Source organism: Felis catus, chromosome C2 (genome assembly GCF_018350175.1).
Source record: "Felis catus isolate Fca126 chromosome C2, F.catus_Fca126_mat1.0, whole genome shotgun sequence".
NCBI classification, from domain to species: domain Eukaryota; kingdom Metazoa; phylum Chordata; class Mammalia; order Carnivora; family Felidae; genus Felis; species Felis catus.
The window spans coordinates 82268740-82287870 of NC_058376.1; the positions used below are offsets into that span (position 1 = coordinate 82268740).

Sequence of the window (19131 nt, forward strand, 5' to 3'; positions counted from 1 at the left end):
AAATATATATCCAGAGCATTTTGTTCTTCTTAACAAGGCCTGCTATGGACTGAATTATGTCCCCTGCAAATTCATACGTTGAAGTCCCAACTCCCGATATCTCACAATGTGACCTTATTTGGAAACAGGACTTTGTAGATGTAATTAGTTAGGATGAGGTTATACTGGAGTAAGGTGGATTCATAATCCAACATAACCAGTGTCCTTAAAAGAAGAGAAACTTTTGACATAAACATACATACAGGGAGAATGCATGTGAAAATGAAGGTTGAAATCAGGGTGATGCTTTCACAAGCTAAGGAATGACAAAGATTGCCGGCAAAGCACCAGAAAGTAGAGGAGGAACATGGAACTCTTTCTCACAACCCTCCCAACACTTATCTTGGACTTCCAGTCTCCACAACTGAGACAATAAATTTCTGTTGTTTAACCACACAGTTGTGGTACTTTGTGAAGGCAGGCCTTGCAAAGTAATACAACTGCCCTCAAGGGAAACTATTTTATCAGAGACTAACCAAGCTGAGGGAAGAGAAATAACCACATCCAGCCCTCTCTAGCCTTCCTGTCTCACTTAAAGGGGTACAAGGGGGTTACTGAGAAGTACTTGGGAGGGTCATTGCCAGAGACACAACTCACCAAGAGTGAACACTAATCACAGGACTAAAGAATGCTTCTCCTCCACCACACCTCACCACTACATCAATAGGGCATGCCTATATAATAACGGGAAAAGAACCGAAAGAACTACACAGCTCAGACTTTACGAAAAGTCTCTAGGGAAATCTAAAGACAACCAGGGAGAGAAAAACATGGACACCGAAGTAACTTTCAGGGTCAGACAACTACCGCTACAGCAAACAGTAAGCAAAGCCTCACGCTTAACCAGATAAACATAAAACTTCACACCAAAGGCCTATTTGCCATAGTTCCTTTTATGCAGTACATCATCTCCAGCTTTCAATAAAAAGTTACAAGACAACATAAAAAACAACAACAACAAATACAGTTTGAAGAGATTTAGCAAGCATCAGAACCAAACTCAAATATGCCGGAGATGTTGGATTTATTACATGGGATCTTAAAACTTATGATCAATATGCTGAGGGCTCTTACTGGAAAAAGTGACAACATGTAAGTACAGATGGGTAAAGTAAGCAGAGAAATGGAAACTCTAAGGAAGGATCAAAAGAAAATGCTAGAAATGAAAAAAACACGAAATAAAATTAAGAATGCCTTTGATGGCCTCATCAACAGTCTGGATACCGCTGAGGAAAGAATCAGTGAGTTTAAAAGTGTGTCAATAACACGTCAATAGAAATTCCCAAACTGAAGCACAAAGAGAAAAGAGACTTGAGGGCAGAAAGACCCAGAACAGAATATCCAAAGACTGTGGCACAAATATAAAAGGTAAGGCCATAAGAAGAAAGAGAAAATGGGAAAGAAATATTTGCACAGCAATAATGACTGAGAATTTCCCCAAATTAATGACAGATATCAAACTACTGATTCAGGAACCCCAGAGAACACCAAAGAGGACAAACAGCAAAAATCTATACCTAGGCATATTATATTCAAACTGCAGAAAATCAAAGACAAAGAGAAAATCTTAAAAGAAGTCGGAGGGAAGGAAAACACTACCTACAGAGGAGCAAGGCTAAGAATTACACTACACTTCTCTCCATAAACCATGCAAGCAAAAGACAGCAGAATGAAATATTTAAAGTCTTGGAAGAAAAAACCCACCAACCTACAATTGTGTATCCAGGAAAATTATCTCTCAAAAGTGAAGGGGAAATACTTTCTGAGACAAACAAAAATTGTGAGAATGTGTCATCAGTAGACTTGCCTTTCAAGAAATGTTAGTTCTTCAGAAGGAAGAAAAATGATATAGGTCATAAATCTGCATCTACATAAAGAGCATTAGAGAGGGAATAAATTAAGGTCAAATAAATGTTTTATTTTTCTTATTCTTAACTGATCTAACAGAAAACAATTTGTCCTGTGCTCACTTCCGCGGCACATATACAGAAGACAATTTGTCCAAAAGAATAACAGTTACAATGTATTCAGTGATTATGGTTTATGGTTAAGTGAATGACAGCAAATATTATAAGGGATAAGAGGGAGGAATTAGGAATCCTTTATCATAAGGTACTGATACTACGCATGAAGCACTGTAGTGTTATCTGTTACTGGACTTGGATTAGTTATAAATGTGCACTGCCAACTGAAGGGCAACCACTAAAAGAAGTAAAAAAAGAAATATAATCGATATACTAAGAGACAAAATGGAATCATATAAAATGCTCAATTAAAACCAAAGGCAGAAAAGTTGAATACCAAAAAAAAACCCACAAAAAACAAACAAAAAAAAAGAAACAAAAAAACAAGACAATGAAAGCAACAAATAAAAAATAGCAACATAAATAGAAAAGAAAGGGTAGGATTACAAAAATCACGCAGAACCTTAAAATGTGTCCTTTTCACTGAAAATAGAAAACAAAAACAGGTGTTTGGAAAGACTTCTTTAAATACACATGAAGCAATTAAAAAAAAAAACTTTAATATGTGGCACTTATATCTTAGTTTTGTTTCAAAAAATTTAAAAGCAAAGAGCAGACCCTTCCAAACTACTTATAATTGCTCTCATATTTATTATTAACATAAGCAAATCTATGGGGCCAAAGAATATAGTGAACATTAAGCTACCAGTCTACAGATCTGTCTACATCTGTACATGTCCTCTTATCATTCAATCATATACACATACAGTATGTATGCAAACTACTTCTTGTTAACGTATTTTTCCAGTTTAGCATTATTTTTACATTCACATTGCCATGTTTGCCAATTTGGTATTCACTTTTGCTCATATACCTTAGTATTTACTTAGTCACCTCCCCATCCTCTTTTTCCACGTTTTTATTTATTCTTGGGACAGAGAGAGACAGAGCATGAACGGGGGAGGGGCAGAGAGAGAGGGAGACACAGAATCGGAAACAGGCTCCAGGCTCCGAGCCATCAGCCCAGAGCCTGACGCGGGGCTCGAACTCACGGACTGTGAGATCATGATCTGGCTGAAGTCGGATGCTTAACCGACTGCGCCACCCAGGCGCCCCTCCCCATCCTCTTTTATAAATAGCTTTTTCACTATGCAAATGCGAATACAGTTAATTTAATATCAGCCACATTTTTTTCACAGTATTTCCTTAAAATACTTTCCAAAATTGAAACACTGGATCAAAGCACATATATAACTTTTAGAGCTCTTAATAACTAATTATATATATATATATATATATATATATACACACACACACATACATAAAGTGCATACATTAAATTGCTCTCAAGAAAACAAAGTGGACTAAGGGAGAAACACATATGCAAAGGAAGGAATGACAGCACATAGTGCCTCCTCTAATCAAACAAGTCAGAACTGGGGAGGAATAAAGGGGCAAAGAGAAATGGGAGAAAGGAAGCAAATGAAGCCAGACAGAAAGGCCGTGAGGAGTTTGTATTTGGCCTTGGATAATGGGAATGGAAAGAACTCTGAGAAGGAGAGCTTTGAAGGGTGGTTAGGAGGCCAGCAGGAGGGATCAGGAGAGAGACACTGTGTGCCTGAACCAGGGCAGTGGGCAACAGAACAGAGGAGGACTCCCATATGTACGGAGCTATCCAAGAGTTTGATGTCATGACTGGTTCTGTGTGGTATGGCTAAGGCAGAATGGAGTAGGTAAAGCAAAGTGAAGAATCCATCATCACTCTCAAAATTTTATTGAAGACACTTAAACATAATTGCCTGCTTGCTTGTCTATTTCCTTCATTAGAATGTAAATTCTGTCAAGGCAGGGCATCTTATTCACTATTTTACTTTCCATGCCTGTCAGTGTGCTTAGCATGCTGTAGTTACTCAGTCAATTGTTAAGTGAAATAAATGGGTGGAGAATGCCATTTGCTAGGAGAGAAAATAAAAAAGAAGAAACAGGTCTGGATTGAGAACATGTGAGTATAATTTTGAGCCATTTCAACCTCTAGCACAGTACTTAGCAGACAGCAATTTCATTACAAAGAAGTACTGATTATAGGAATAAAGAAATAAATGCAGGCAGGCTATTTTCTTTTCCTTCCTTCCTTCCTTCCTTCCTTCCTTCCTTCCTTCCTTCCTTCCTTCCTTCCTTCCTTCTCTCTCTCTTTCTGTTTCTTTCTTTCTTTCCTCCTTACCTCCCTCTATATCTAGCTAGCTAGCTAGCTAGCTAGCTGAAAAGATTTGGACATTAGGAAATGATATGTTAGGATTTAAAAGGTTTAATCTGAGCTTCTGGCAAAGTACTAGCCAAAGACACTAAAGGGTTTGAAACAAGTCTCCTCAAAATGTGCCACTTTGGCATATGGACTGTTCTGAGCTGATGGCAATCAAGACCCTGTGAGTTCAAGAGAAACCTTTGCCCCTCCATTAACTGATGTGAAAATGTTGGGGTTTGGAGCAAACGGTCAAGAAAGAATTCTTGAGGTGTCTTCAGTGCAAAAAGGAGGGTTTTATTAAAGCATGGGACAGGACCTATGGGCAGAAAGAGCTGCAGTGGGTTGTGAGGGATGGCTGATTACATACTTTCAAATTGGGAGGGAGTCAGAGATAGCATAAATCTCCAAGGAACTTGGAAGCAAGGCTTCCAGGACCTTGGGGGGCTAGCTGTTGTTAGGAAAGGTCACTTACCAGTGTCTAGTAAAACCCTAGTCATGAGATCCTTAGAATGTATCTCAGTGGGCTATATGCTTGGAGGATGATTGCTGGCATCTCTCGGGGGGGGGGGGGGGGAGGAGGGACAGGTAGAGATAAAGGAAGTTTCCAAAGGAATTTTTACCTGTTAAAGGTGACTTACAGGATCCTGGAGGTTGGGTTAATATTAAGATAAGGTTGTCTTTTGCCCTCAGCAAAATATGAACACTGAGGCACATCTCAAGGACTGGTCAATGGGCTGTAAGTTGTAAGGAAATTTGATTTTTTTCTTTTGCCTTTATTGTCCACATCATAAACTATCTAAAAGAATCTAAATTTGGAGCTTTTCCCAGAATAAGAGTTATTATCAGAGATCAATTTTCTCTGAAGTATGGCAGGGCAAATACCTAAATACCCAACATCTGCTCTTCTTCTTGCCCTGTGAAGTGCCCTCCTCCCTGCTGAAGCCCCAGGCCCCTATCCCATTCCTTAGTTCAGGATGGCATACAGATCTCACTTTACCTTTCTGTCTTTGAACCTCTCATGTATGTAGGGGTTCTATACATATGAAATTAAATCGGACTTTCTCGTGTTCATCTGTCTCATCTCAATTTGATTCTTAATCCAGCCAGAAGAACCTTTGAAAGGTAGAGAAAAATTCACCCTAACAATATGATATCTGGTGGTATGCCCAGCCAAGCTGATAGGCACTCAATGAAATAGAAATGAATTTTCCTACGTCAAAGTTCATGAACATAATGTTCTAATTTTTTATTCTAATTTTGAAATATGCTATTTCAACACTGAGGGTCAACATCTTTTTTTTTTAATGTTTATTTTTGAGAGAGGGACAGAGCGTGAGCGGGGGAGGGGTAGAGAAAGGGGGGGATGGAGGGAGAGGGAGGGAGGGGGGGAGGGAGGGAGACAGGGAGGGAGGGAGAAAACTACCGAATCTGAAGCAGGCTCCAGGCTCTGAGCTGTCAGCACAGAGCCCGACACAGGGATCGAACTTATGAACCGTGAGATCATGACCTGAGCTGAAGTCGAACACTTAGCCGACTGAGCTACCCAGGCGCCAAGAGAGTCAACATCTTAAAATGTCCCCTCAAAATTATCCATAGAAACACTGACAGGTTCAACTTTAATCCAATGTATAACCATTTCCATAATCTATGTTTTGCTCCTTGGTAAAGCTACTCATTTTCTTAGCAATGCTCAATTTTTACTTTACTTTGATTAAATATTAGAAATACAATGTGACTTTTATGTGTTTTTTTATTTCCTACAAGAAAGTCATACCATATATTTCAGAGGTCTCCAGGAGATGGTTAACAAAGGCTAAATTGACATTACCAAGAGAAGTGTACTGAGGAAAATATTGTGAATATAAATATACTTGCACATTTTCTTTACTCCTTATGTAAGCTCATAGCCCCACAAAAACCATCAGTGTCCTTTGTATTATCCTTCAAGCATTCCCACTGCACAAAAGGCCTACATCTGGATGTAAATATATCAGGAGAACTCCCATGAGAATTCTCGGCAAGCAGGAGTGCACACAGTGAGTGGGGGTGGGGTGGGCTTTATGTAGCAGCTGTCCCAAAGAAGGGAATTGGAAGAGAATGCAAATCCTTTCTCTCCCAAGCTGTTGGCCTCAATTCAGGCAAGTAATTTGTTTCAGTAGGATTAACTCCCCCACCAAAAATTATCTAATCCTTCTATGTACAGATGCCACCAATATCTTTATAGGTCAATTAATTCTACTGAGGACATTATTTACATAGTAAAGATAACATAAAGAAATTGAATAAAGACAATTTATGAAGAGAAATATACCTAAGAATTCAACTAGATGATTTGTCCCTTTAAAAATGTTACTGACGAAATAAAAATCTACCCCCTCCAGAACAATTCAATAAATATCAAATATGCATAAACTATATATATATTTCTATACACACACACACACACACACATACACACACACATCGATGAGGATTCTACTAACTCAGGTTTTGGGGGGCAAAAGTAAAAACAAGCAATATTCTGACATGACACACACATGTACAGTCTTCATCTGAAAATGACTGTTTTCTTTCATTTTCCTTACTTGCCAGAATGCTGCTAAAAGAGCTTCCTGAGTGATAGAAGGAGAACCTGGTTGTTAAAAAAAAAGTCTGTTGCTTAAGAACAAAAAGGGAAGAATCAAAGGCAAAAACAGCCTCCATTGTGGGCCAGTGAAAAATGCCAGTCAGGGCCAGTCTACTTATGTTTGATGCTCTTTTTCCTCTAAGTATCTTTTCCATAGTCCCTTGTTTCCCAGAATGTGACAAGACCCTAATCCCCGCCTTTTGTTTTTCAGGTTAGTCAACAAGCATACTTATTTAAAAAGGCTAAAATGTGATGGACAATCATTCAGAGTAATGACTATGTTGATATTCATATTACCTAATACTGGTATTTTTTTATTTAAAAATAGTAAGATTTGGTAAATATCATCTTCTATATTTTATTACATGTGAGAAAAGGCCAAGCTCAAAGCTGAACTTCCTCTGTCCTCCTAGCTTGAGTCTCCTCAGGTAGGATGGTTGGGGGAAAAAGGACTTGATCAAATAAATTGTCCTACGGGAAGAGGCTCCAGGTGCTAGGAGAACAGATCAGACACAAGAGAGGAATAGAAGGAACTGTGCCATGGGAAAAGGGATGCACAGGCCCCAAAGAAAGGGCTGGGACTGGATGCCTCCTTCCTCAGCCTGCCCAGAACTCCCACCTCTCTCTCACATCTCTGTTCCCAGCTCCTCCCATCCTTTTTTCCACCAACCCCCAACTCTGACATAAGATGTTTTCATCAGTGAATTCCAGAAGTAGACTTGGGCCCATACTGGCTCTGAGGGAGAGCCAAATGATTAATATAAATTAACAAAAAAAAGCTATCTAGCCTCAGTGATATTCTGAGAACAGGGAATTAATACATAAGTAATTTGACGTCCATCGACTGATGAATGGATAAAGAAGATGTATATATGAAAAATGGAATATTACTAGGCAACCAAAAAGATTGCCATTTGCAACAACATGGATGGAACTAGAGTGTATTTTGCTAAGCGAAGTCAGTCAGAGCAAGACAAATACCATATGATTTCACTCATGTGAAATTTAAGAAACAACAGATAAACATAGGGGAAGGGAAGGAAAAGTAAGATAAAAATAAGGAGGGGGGCAAACCATAAGAGACTCTTATTTTTTTTTTAATTTTTTTAATGTTTATTTATTTTTGACAGAGAGACAGAGCATGAGCGGGGGAGGGGCAGAGAGAGAGGGAGACAGATCATCTGAAGCAGGCTCCAGGCTCTGAGCTGTCAGCACAGAGCCTGATGCGGGGCTCGAACTCACACTGCAAGATCATGACCTGAGCCGAAGTCGGACACTTAACCAACTGAGCCACCCAGGCACCCAGGAGACTCTTAAATACAGAGAACAAACTGAGGGTTGCTGGAGGGGAGGTGAGTGGGGGGATGGGCTAGATGGGTGATGAGCATTAAGGAGGGCATTGTTGGGATGAACGCCGGGTGCTATATGGAAGTGATGAATCACTGGGTTCTACTGCTGAAACCAATACCACACTGTATGTTAACTAACTTGAATTTAAATTAAAAAACACCACCACCACCACCAAAACGTAGATAATTTGAAAATGTCTTGAACAGGGGTGCTGGGGTACACAGTCAGACTGATTTTCTAAACGTGCATATGCACGTTTGGATGACTGAATTTAAATGCAGCATAGCATGCTCTAGATTTAAATGACTGAGATTTCAAAAATTAGTACACAATCAACAAAACTACTGGCATTTTGGGTATGTAAAGATAGCACAGAATACTGGAAGAACCCAAACTGACATGAAGACTAAAGCAAATGTCTGTTTTCAATGACTAGTGTACGTTCTAATGCAACATAAAAGTTTGTATGTCTCGTGTGAAAACTATGTCATACTGGAATATTATACTTATGCCACTGAGGCTTAACTCTGGGTGTACATCAAAAATAGCCCCACCCACAATGATTCTGTGAGTTTGGGCCCAGATGTCTGTATTTTTACAAGTTTCTTAGGTGATTCTGACACATACTTCCATTTAAGACAGAGTGACTGTCTTAGAGGATGTTAAATATTATTCCACTCAACTCCCAATGCACTCCGCTTAGTCACAGCAAAATGTTAAGATCTCACACATAAAGCTGCTTTGCTTACAAATCCATTACTAATCTCATCATCTCCCTGGGTTAGTTTTTATTTGATGAGTACCACAGCAGCACTTAAAAAAAAAATTAAACTTTGCTTCTCATACCACCACATGAAGTTATTAAAAACTAACACTTGAAATAAGTATTTAAGAGGTAATAAATTCAGAGGTGAGCTGGGAACTAGGTGTTTACTTTCAAAGTAAAACTATCAATCCACAGCAGTATGGAATAAAGAACAGGAAGAAGTGAAGTCAGGAATAGAAAGGGGAAGCTAGATGGTCATCAGATTCCTCCTGAAACATGTTTTCATGATTTTTTTTTACACTGATAACAACTCACCATGTATGCTCATGTTTGAACAGAAAAAAGTATTCCCTCAAGATATAATCGATATTCATCATATATTTTGTATAATCTATGAAACTGTTAATCAAAAACTAACACTAAGAATCAAAAGCTAATTATACTGTTTGGATGCCATGGGCCAGTTTCTTCACCTCAATTTATTTCTTTTGATTTTTCATCTACATAAAAAAAAAAAACAAATTTATGAACATACCTTGGGTCAAGAAGACTCCTCAAAAACTTGAAAAGCAAAACCTGGTTCTGAATGAAAAAAAACAATTAAAAATACAATTAAATATTAAAGAACATATTTTCAAACTATGCCATGGTAAAGAATGACTCTAAAAAATCTCTAAAGTGCACACAATTCCATTAAGTCTTCTGTACAGATCTAAGAAATTCTAAGGACTCATTTGGAGGTCATTTCCTCTCAGTAATTCAAATCATTGTCACACATTCCATTTTGAGTGCAGAAGAAACACAAATGCCTTGTTATTGCAAAAAAAAAAAAAAAAAGCCTTCTATTAAGGCATATACCCCCTCGCAGTTCTCAGCACAAGGACCCTGAGACCGGCAGATGCTCTGAACTACTCTGCAGATAGTGGGCTCTAGCTACACGGACGGGTTCAGATTGCTTCACCTGGGCCTCCTTGTGATAATGGCCTATTGCAAGGCAATTAATCTAAGTAGGGTAGGAGCTTGAGTCCCAAATAACAACCACCACCAAAAAAAATCCAACTCCCCAATGTAATCAACTACAGAAGAGATGGCACACTGCAACATTTTAGCAATTAACATGCCATAAAATCTGGGTGCTGTTTCTTCCACTTATTAGCTGTGTGACTTTGTGTAAGTCACTGACTCTCTTGGCAATTCAGTTTACGTATGTGAAAAAAGAGAACGACAGTATCTTTTCTTTCCTCTGCACAAGGTGTAGAGAATTAAATGAGATACACTTAAAATACACTATGGAGGCACCTGAGTGGCTCATTCGTTTGAGCATCTGACTCTTGATTTCGGCTCAGGTCATGATCCCATGGTCGTGAGATCAAGTGGCCATGATCCCAGGATCATGGGATCGAGCCCCTTGTTGGGCTCTGTACTGAGCATAGAGCCTGCTTGAGATTCTCTCTTCCTCTCCCTCTTCCCCTCTTCCTTGCTCACATGCTCTCTCTCTCTCTCTCTCTAAAAGATAATAATAAAATAAAATAAAATAAATGAATTAATATAAATAATGTTTTAAGTTCTTAGGAAAGCTAAGCAAAATTATTATAGCTTAGTTTTTCTTTTTGATACATTCAAACTTCACGTATATAAAGCAGGGGAGTCTCCAAACTAGAAAGGATCAATGTGATTTAGAGTATGAGATTTTAAATACATTTATCAGTCTTTGATTTTCTATCTTTTTCCTAGTCTATAATTTTGTTTCATTTTATATGACTTTCCTTCTGGTTATAACCTAATATTCTGGCTTTTTTTTTTTTTCATCTCAAGAATTCTGAAAACGAGTGGTCAGAAGCATTATCTCTTGCCACCAAAAGTAAAGGTGCTTTATAAAATTTGTGTAGGATTCTCTCATATTCAGTAAAGCACTGCAATAAAATACCTCATTTCTTTAAAAGAAACATGTGAAGACTCCACAAACAGTCCACAATCAAATAGCCACCCTTTTTAAAATCTATGACCCTTCAGCTTTTATAGGTTTGCCTGATGAGTGACATTATATTTACTTGGTCTCTCTGCCTCTAAGTATCGTTAGAGACTAAGAGAAATAGAAAATCCGGCACTGGATAACCTTACATTTTAAATGACAGTAACAACACTAAAGGTCAGGAAATACATTAGAAACTGCTGACTTTTAGGGGCGCCTGGGTGGCTCAGTCGGTTAAGCATCCGACTTCGGCTCAGGTTATGATCTCGTGGTCTGCGAGTTCGAGCCCCGCGTCAGGCTCTGTGCTGACAGCTCAGAGCCTGGAGCCTGTTTCAGATTCTGTGTCTCCCTCTCTCTCTGACCCTCCCCTGTTCATGCTGTCTCTCCCTGTCTCAAAAATAAAATAAACATTCAAAAAAAAATTAAAAAAAAAAAGAAACTGCTGACTTTTAAAGGGGGGGTGGCTCTGTGATTTGAGAAGAGTTTTATCAGAAGTGTCCTCCTGTCCCCACCACTAGAATGAACAGGATGACTCTCTATGTACTTCCTCAGTATCTTGGGCAATGCTCTATATCATTCAAGTCCAACTATTCTGCAACTGTCTTTTGGCTTCTCTTCTTCCTTCAGCACAGGAATACATGTTTATGTTTTTTCCTCAGCACTTAACAGTGTTTTTGGTCCACAGCAGGTACATAATATTTATTGAATTCATGGACGTGTCTTTATCTTGAGTTAATGAACCTAATCATGCTGGGCAGCCAAGCCTGATGTCTGGGAGTCACCTTTAAACTCTCCCATCACTTTCAATTCATTTCTAAGTCCCACATGTTTTACTTCACAAACACATCCTGAACCCACCCACACCACTGTCACTGACTTAGTACCCCTCCTCACCATCTTTTGCCTGGAACTTTCACCTTCTAACTGGTCTACATGGTCTCTGTCCTCCATCCTCTCTTTGCTAGTCTGTTCCATACACTACAAAGTTAACTTTCTGTAAAATCAATCTAGTGATGGCCTTCTTTTGCTGAAAAACTTGAGTAATTCTCTAGGACACAGAAGACACAGTATCATTTCTTAGCACTACACATAAAATTGTTCAGTATCAGAGCCCAAACTCTATTTTCTGGCCTCAATACTTTTAACTCCTCCCTCCAACAGACCTTTTCTGGCTTAACCTAATGCTCCTCCAGGCATCATCTCCAGCATGTCATACTTCACAAAGACCTGGCCGTTATCTGGATATACATATTGCCTTGTGCCTTCAAGTCTTAACATACCCAGGGCCTTCTATCTAGAAAGTGCTTCTCAATTCTCTGCCTAGAAAACTGATGCCAATCACTCAAGACCCAGCCCGGGCATTTCTGGGAGCTCTTGTCTGACCTCACAGTTGGCGGTCTCCTCTTACTCCTCGTGTTCCTACAGTATTTTGCCCCTGTATCTGGTGTAGCACTTATAACCTTGCATTTTGGCTATATAAGTGCTTCTTTCCTCCACAAGAAAAATTAAAAGACTGCATTTTTATTTGTCACCCAAGGCCTACCATACTGTGGTACATCGTGGGGCCATAAGTGTTTAAGTTAATAAATTCCATCTTTGTCTCTCATGCCAGCTGCCCCCACCCTCACTGCTTTGGTTTTCATCTTGTAGAGTTATCCCCTCCTACAATCACTGCCACTTGGGGACTCTGGGTCATGCTTTATGTTGCTGTCATTGCCCTATTGTCTACCTCTATCACTTGAGGCCATAATGACAATGAACAAAACTCACTACTAGCACTGCAATGATAGTGACAAGTGGAATAGTAAGTCCACTAAATAGTATTTCAATCTGAGCATCTCAATATTCGACATTAATATAACTGTATTGTAGTTAAGATTTTCCAAGAAAAATTCTAAATAGTCAGCATTAACCCACTTTGAGAATTACACATCTGAATGAACAATAAATAACATCAGCCTCAAAGAGAATACAGCTATAGTTCCTATAGCCAAAAAAAAGGGGGGGGGGAGGGGGGATCTTCTGTGGATTACAAATTCTAAAATAAGTATAGGGTACAGTTCTGTTTCTGTGATGTTACTATTTAATATGCAGAAAGATGAACTCCCTTGTTTCTAGATGTAGAGATTATCACACAGATGTAGAGATTATCACACAACTGCTCCCAAATATACACATACACAGTGCAGAAACTGCTTAAATGGCAACTATCTATTGAAGAAATTACCACAATCAAAAGCTCATAGGTGGATATTCAATAATTGTCTTTCTACTACATGTTTCTTCCCCATATATTTTTGCAACATTTACCTGAAGTTTTTTAATGACTATTTCAATCTGTTCAGAAAAGTGAGTAGCAACCAGCTCTGCAGCTTTACAGGGCTTCAGGGATACAAGTTCCTAAAGTGAAAGAGAAAGAGAAAATGATCTTTAATGTTAAGTTTAAATAGAATTTCCATAGATGTGAAGCACGATTACGTACTTCAGCATTTTCAAGAGCTTCTACACTGCACTTCAGAAGACCTCACTATAAGGTCTCAATTTAAAGGCACATTGCAAATAAACAAAATTAGAAATATGCCATGTAAAAAATTACATTTTGATATAAAACGTAATCAGAATGTTTAGTAAATGAAAGCACTAAAACTCTGGATGTAAGCCTTGATATCTAGAGGATGAACAGAAGGAACAAAAGCTTTCCTAAATTTCCTGCCGGTGAATTTCACCCTGGAGCTTAAAGTAATAACTTGAAACAAGGAAAAAAGAGTATAGGTGCAAATTTTCTAGCTACGAATTTGAAAACTTTACTTCTGATGCCAGTGGATTTTGAAACAAGGAATATCTTAAAACAATGTAAGCTCACAAGTCTTAAATGAGACTAAGAGGTTGACCGCTGTTTATTAACTGCTGTTAATAAGATCCATTTCTGTCAAATTTAAGACTTCCAATCTGCCCCCTCCTTGAACCTTCCTAGACATTACTGGCTACTTATGTTCCTGAAACTCTCTTCTAACTTGTTTTCTGTAACCTACTCATCTACCATTCCAATTGCATGTTCACATTGATAAAATGCAAACACCGACTAGAGATCAACATGGTAAATTGTCAAATAAAAATTAGACAAGTTATTGTGACTGCAGTAACAGTCAATTAACAGTTAGCAATGAGAAAAAACCTACATTGATTTTTAGCTACTAAAGAAACTGAATGAATACTCAAAATTTTTCCATATGGAAAACTCCAGGCCCAAACAGCTTCCCTGGTGAGTTCGAGCAACTATTTAAGGAAGAGACAATTTCCAACATTAATTAGCCTCTTACAGAGAACAGGAAAAACAACAACTTCAGCACATTTTATAACATTAGCAAAATTTTTGATACCTAAACCCAATAGGACAATATAAGAAAGGAGAACTACAGATCAGTCTTAATCATGAACATTGATATAGGCATCCTAAAACAAAACAAAATCCAATAATATTTAAAAGGATAAGATCAGGATCAAGTTGCATTTATCCACAGAACTCAAGTCTGATTTAATATCAGTAAGATTTACCATAAATATAGAATAAGAAAGAAAAGGTGAAAAATTCCTTCATGAAAAAACTGTTAGCATACCAGAAAGAGAAGACTTCCGTAAAATAAATAAAAGGATACAGAGTCTGACACAATATACTTACAACCTGGGAGGGAAGGGACTAAAGAATGGGCTCAAACTTAAGTGACCATCAACCTAACATAGACTGCTATGTGCATAAGATGTTACATATGAGCCTAAGGTAACCACAAATCAAAAACCAGTAATAGGTATGCAAAAAATAAAGTACAAGGAATCCAAGTATATCACTAAACAGAGTCGACAAACCATGAAAGAAAAGAGCATTAGAACAAAGGAACAGAGAAAAACTACAAAAACAACCATAAGATGCATAACAAACAACAGTATGTAAATACCTATCAATAATTATTATGAATGCAATGGGTTGGATGCTCCAATCAAAAGACACAGGGCGACAGAATGGATAAAAAACAAGATCCATTTATATGCTGCCTATAAGAGATTCATTTCAGACCTAAAGACACATGCAGATTGAAAGTGAAGGGATAGAAAGGAATTTATTATGCAAATAAAAGTAAAAAGAAAGCTGAGGTAGCTTTCTTTAATTTATTTTGAACAAACTAGACTTTAAACAAAGAGTGTAAAAAGAAACCAAAAAATAAAAATAAAAAAAAGAAGACACTATATAATTATAAAGGGAACAATCCAATAAGATACAATTGTAAATATTTATGCAAGCAACATGAAAGCACCCAAATACATAAAGCAGTTAGTAACAAACAGAAAGTAACTGATAGTAATGCAATAATAGGGAAATTTCACACCCCACTTACATTAGTGGACAAGATGGTCTAAACAGAAAATCAACAAGGAAATAGTGGTTTTGAATGACACGTTGAACCAGATAGATTTAACAGATATATTCAGAACGTTGTATCCTATAACAGCAGAATACACATTTTTTTCAAATGGCACATGAAACATTCTCCAGAGTAGATCATATGTTAGGCCACAAGTCTAAACAAATTCAAAAAGATTGAAATGCATCTTTTCCAACCACGATGTTATGCAACTAGAAATCGACCAAAATAAAGAGTGTGGAAAGACCACAAATACATGGAGTTAAATAACATGTTACTAAACAATGAATGGGTCGACCAAGAAACAAGAGTAAATAAAAAAACATGGAAAATGAAAATGAGAACACAAGGTCCAAAAGCTTCGAGATGCAGCAAAAGCTGTTGCATATAACAATACAAGCCAACCTCAAGAACCAAGAAAAATCTCAAATAAACAACCTAATCTTATATCTAAGGAGCTAGAAAAAGAACAACAAAGAAAACCCGAAACAGTAGAAGGAAGGAAATAAAGATCAGAGCAGAAATAAATGATATAGAAACTAAAATAAACAGAGCAGAACAATGAAACCAGGAGCTGGTTGTTTGACACAAATCAACAAATTGATAAACTTTAAGTCAAACTCATCCAAAAAACAAAACAGAAAAAAAAATGGAGAGGGCTCAAATAAACAAAATCAAAAATGAAAGAGGAGAAATAACAACAGACACCACAGAAAAACAAACTGTAAGAAAATATTATGAAAAATTATATGACAACAAATTGGACAACCTAGAAGAAATGGATCAATTCCTAGAAACATATAATCTCCAAAAACTGAATTAGGTAGGAACAGAAAATTTGGACAGATCAATAACCAGCAATGAAATTGAATCAGTAATCAAAAAACTCCCTACAAACAAAAGTCCAGGACCAGATGGCCTCACAGGTGAATCCTACCAAACATTTAAAGAAAAGTTAATACCTATTCTTCTCAAACTATTTCAAAAATCAGAAGGGAAAGGGGCACCCAGGTGTCTCAGTTGGTTGAGCATCCGACTTCAGTTTAGTCACAATCTCACGGTTTGTGAGTTCAGGCCCCACATCAGGCTCTATGCTGACAGCTAGGAGCCTGGAGTCTGTTTCGGATTCTGTGTCTCCCTCTCTCTCTGCCACTTCCCTGATCTTGCTGTGTCTCTCTCTCACTCTCTCAAAAATAAATAAACATTAAAAAAAAAATTAGAAGGGCAAGGAAAGCTTCCAAATTCATTCCAGCATTCTCTGATACCAAAACCAGATAAAGACCCAATGAAAAACAGAACTACAGTTCAATATCTCTGACAAACACACATGCAAAAATTCTTAACAAAATATTGGCAAACTGAACCTACCAATATATTAAAAACATCACTGACCACAATCAAATGGGGTATATTATATTCCCAGTATGCAAGGGTGGTTCAGCATTCACAAAACAATCAACATGATACATCACATCAACTAGAAAAAGGATAAAAACCATATGACCATTTCAATAACTACAGAAAAAGCACTTTAAAGTACAACATTCGTTCATAATAAAAACCCTCAACAAAGTACGTTTACAGGGAATATATCTCATCATAATAAAGGCCATAGATGCAAAATCCACAGCTGACATCATACTCAATGGTGAAACAGGGAGCTTTTCCCCTAAAATCAAGAACAAGAGAAGGATGTCCACTCTCACCACTTTAATCAACATAGTACTACAAGTTCTAGCCACAACAATCAGACAAGGAAAAGAAATAAAAGGCATCTAAACTGGTAAGGAAAAAGTAGAACTTTCACTATTTGCAGATGACATGATACTATATATTATAGAAAATGCTAATGACTCTACCAAAAAACTACTAGAATGGGTAAATGGATTCAGTAAGGTCACAGGATACAAAATCTATATATAGAAATCTATACATAGAAAAAACACAGCTTCTTCAACAAATGGTGCTGGGAAAACTGGACAGCTACACACAAAAGAATGAAATGGGACCACTTTCTTATACCATACACAAAAATGAACTCAAAATAGATTAAGGACCTATATGTCAGACCTGAAACCATAAAAATCCTACAAGAGAACCCAGGCAGTAATTTCTGTGACATTGGCCATAACAACATTTTCCTAGATATGTCTCCTGAGGCAAGAGAAAAACAAAAACAAAAATAAGCTATTGGAACTACATCAAAATAAAAAGCTTCTGCACAGCAAAGGAAATAGTCAACAAAACAAAAAGACAACCTACTGAATGGGAGAAGATATTTACAAGTGACTTTTCCGATAAAGGGTTAGTACCCAAAATACATAAAGAAATTTGTATAACTCAACACCGAAAAAACAAATAATACAATTAAAAATGGCCACAAGACATCAACAGACATTTCTGCAAAGATGACATACAGATGGCAAAAAGACATATGAAAAGATGCTCAACATCACTTATCATCAGGGAAATGCATCAGGGAAATGCAAATCAAAACCACAATGAGGTATCACCTCATCCTGTCAGAATGTCTAAAATCAAAAACACAAGAAATAGCAAGCATTGGTGAGGATGTAAAGAAATAGGCACCCTAGTGCACTGTTGGTAGGAATGCACACTGATGTGGAAAATAGTGTGGAAGTTCCTCAAAAAATTAAAAATAGCACTACTGTATGATACAGTAATTCCACTACTGGTTATTTATCCAAAGAAGATGAAAACACTAATTTGAAAAGATATATGAACCCCTATATTTACTGCAGCCTCATTTACAATAGCCAAATTATGGAAAAGGTCCAAGTGTCTTTTGACAGATGAATGGATAAAGAAAAGATGGTATACACTGGAATATTATTCAGCCATAAAAAAGAATGTAATCTTGCCATGTGCAACAACATGGAGAGAGTATAATGCTAAGTGAAATAAATCAGTCAGAGAAGTACAAATACCATATAATTTTACTCATATGGAATTTAAGAAACAAAACAAAGGAAAAAGGAGACAAGCCAAAAAACTAAAAAAGCTATAGAGAACTGAAGGTTACCAGAACAGAGATGGGTGGGGGATGGGTGGAATAGATGGAGATTAAAGAGTACACTTACCACGATGAGCATGGAGTAATGTACAGAACTGATGAATCACTATATTGTACACATGATATAATATAATATAGTGTGTTAACTATATTGGAATTAAAATTTAGAAATTAAGAAATAAAAGTATAAAAGGTCAAGAATAGCCAATACTCTTGGGGCACCTAGGTGGCTCAGGTGGTTAAATGTCCAACTCTTGATTTTGGCTCAGGTCACGATCTCACTGTTTGTGGGTTCAAGCCCCACATTCAGCTCAGCAGTGACAGAGCCTGCTTGGGATTCTCTTGTTCCCTGCCCCTCCCCCACTCCACGCATATGCTCACTTGCTCTTTTTCTCAAAATAAATACATAAATTTTTAAAAATAGCCAACACTCCCTTAAAGATGTCAAGATTAATTATAAAGCAGTAATATTTAATAGTGCTGTACCAATGCAGAGACAAATAGAGCAGTGAAGCAGAAGAGAGTGCTGGAAAACAAACATATACATCCTTGATATACTCCTGACAAAGTAACACTGTTGAACAATGGAGAAAGGTAACCTTTTAAAATAGCTAAGTGTTGCTGGGAAAACTGGACATCCATATTTTAAAAACTAATTGGACACCCCCCTTACATCTGTACAAAAACTGCTTTCAAGTGCACCTAAGATTCAAAAACAAA

At 37.4% G+C, this 19131-nt stretch overlaps 1 protein-coding gene across 16 annotated transcripts in view; it reads right to left on the minus strand.

Annotated features, from left to right (window-relative positions):
* VPS8 (VPS8 subunit of CORVET complex) overlaps positions 1-19131 on the minus strand; it is a 252516-nt gene that overhangs the window by 96135 nt on the left and 137250 nt on the right. For all 16 annotated transcript variants that reach the window (XM_045037181.1, XM_045037182.1, XM_011286041.3 and 13 more), the window contains 2 exons: positions 13270-13359; positions 9523-9569 (listed from right to left, as the gene is read on the minus strand). In XM_045037181.1, coding sequence (XP_044893116.1) covers positions 9523-9569; positions 13270-13359 — 137 coding nt within the window. The remainder of the gene's footprint in view (positions 1-9522; positions 9570-13269; positions 13360-19131) is intronic.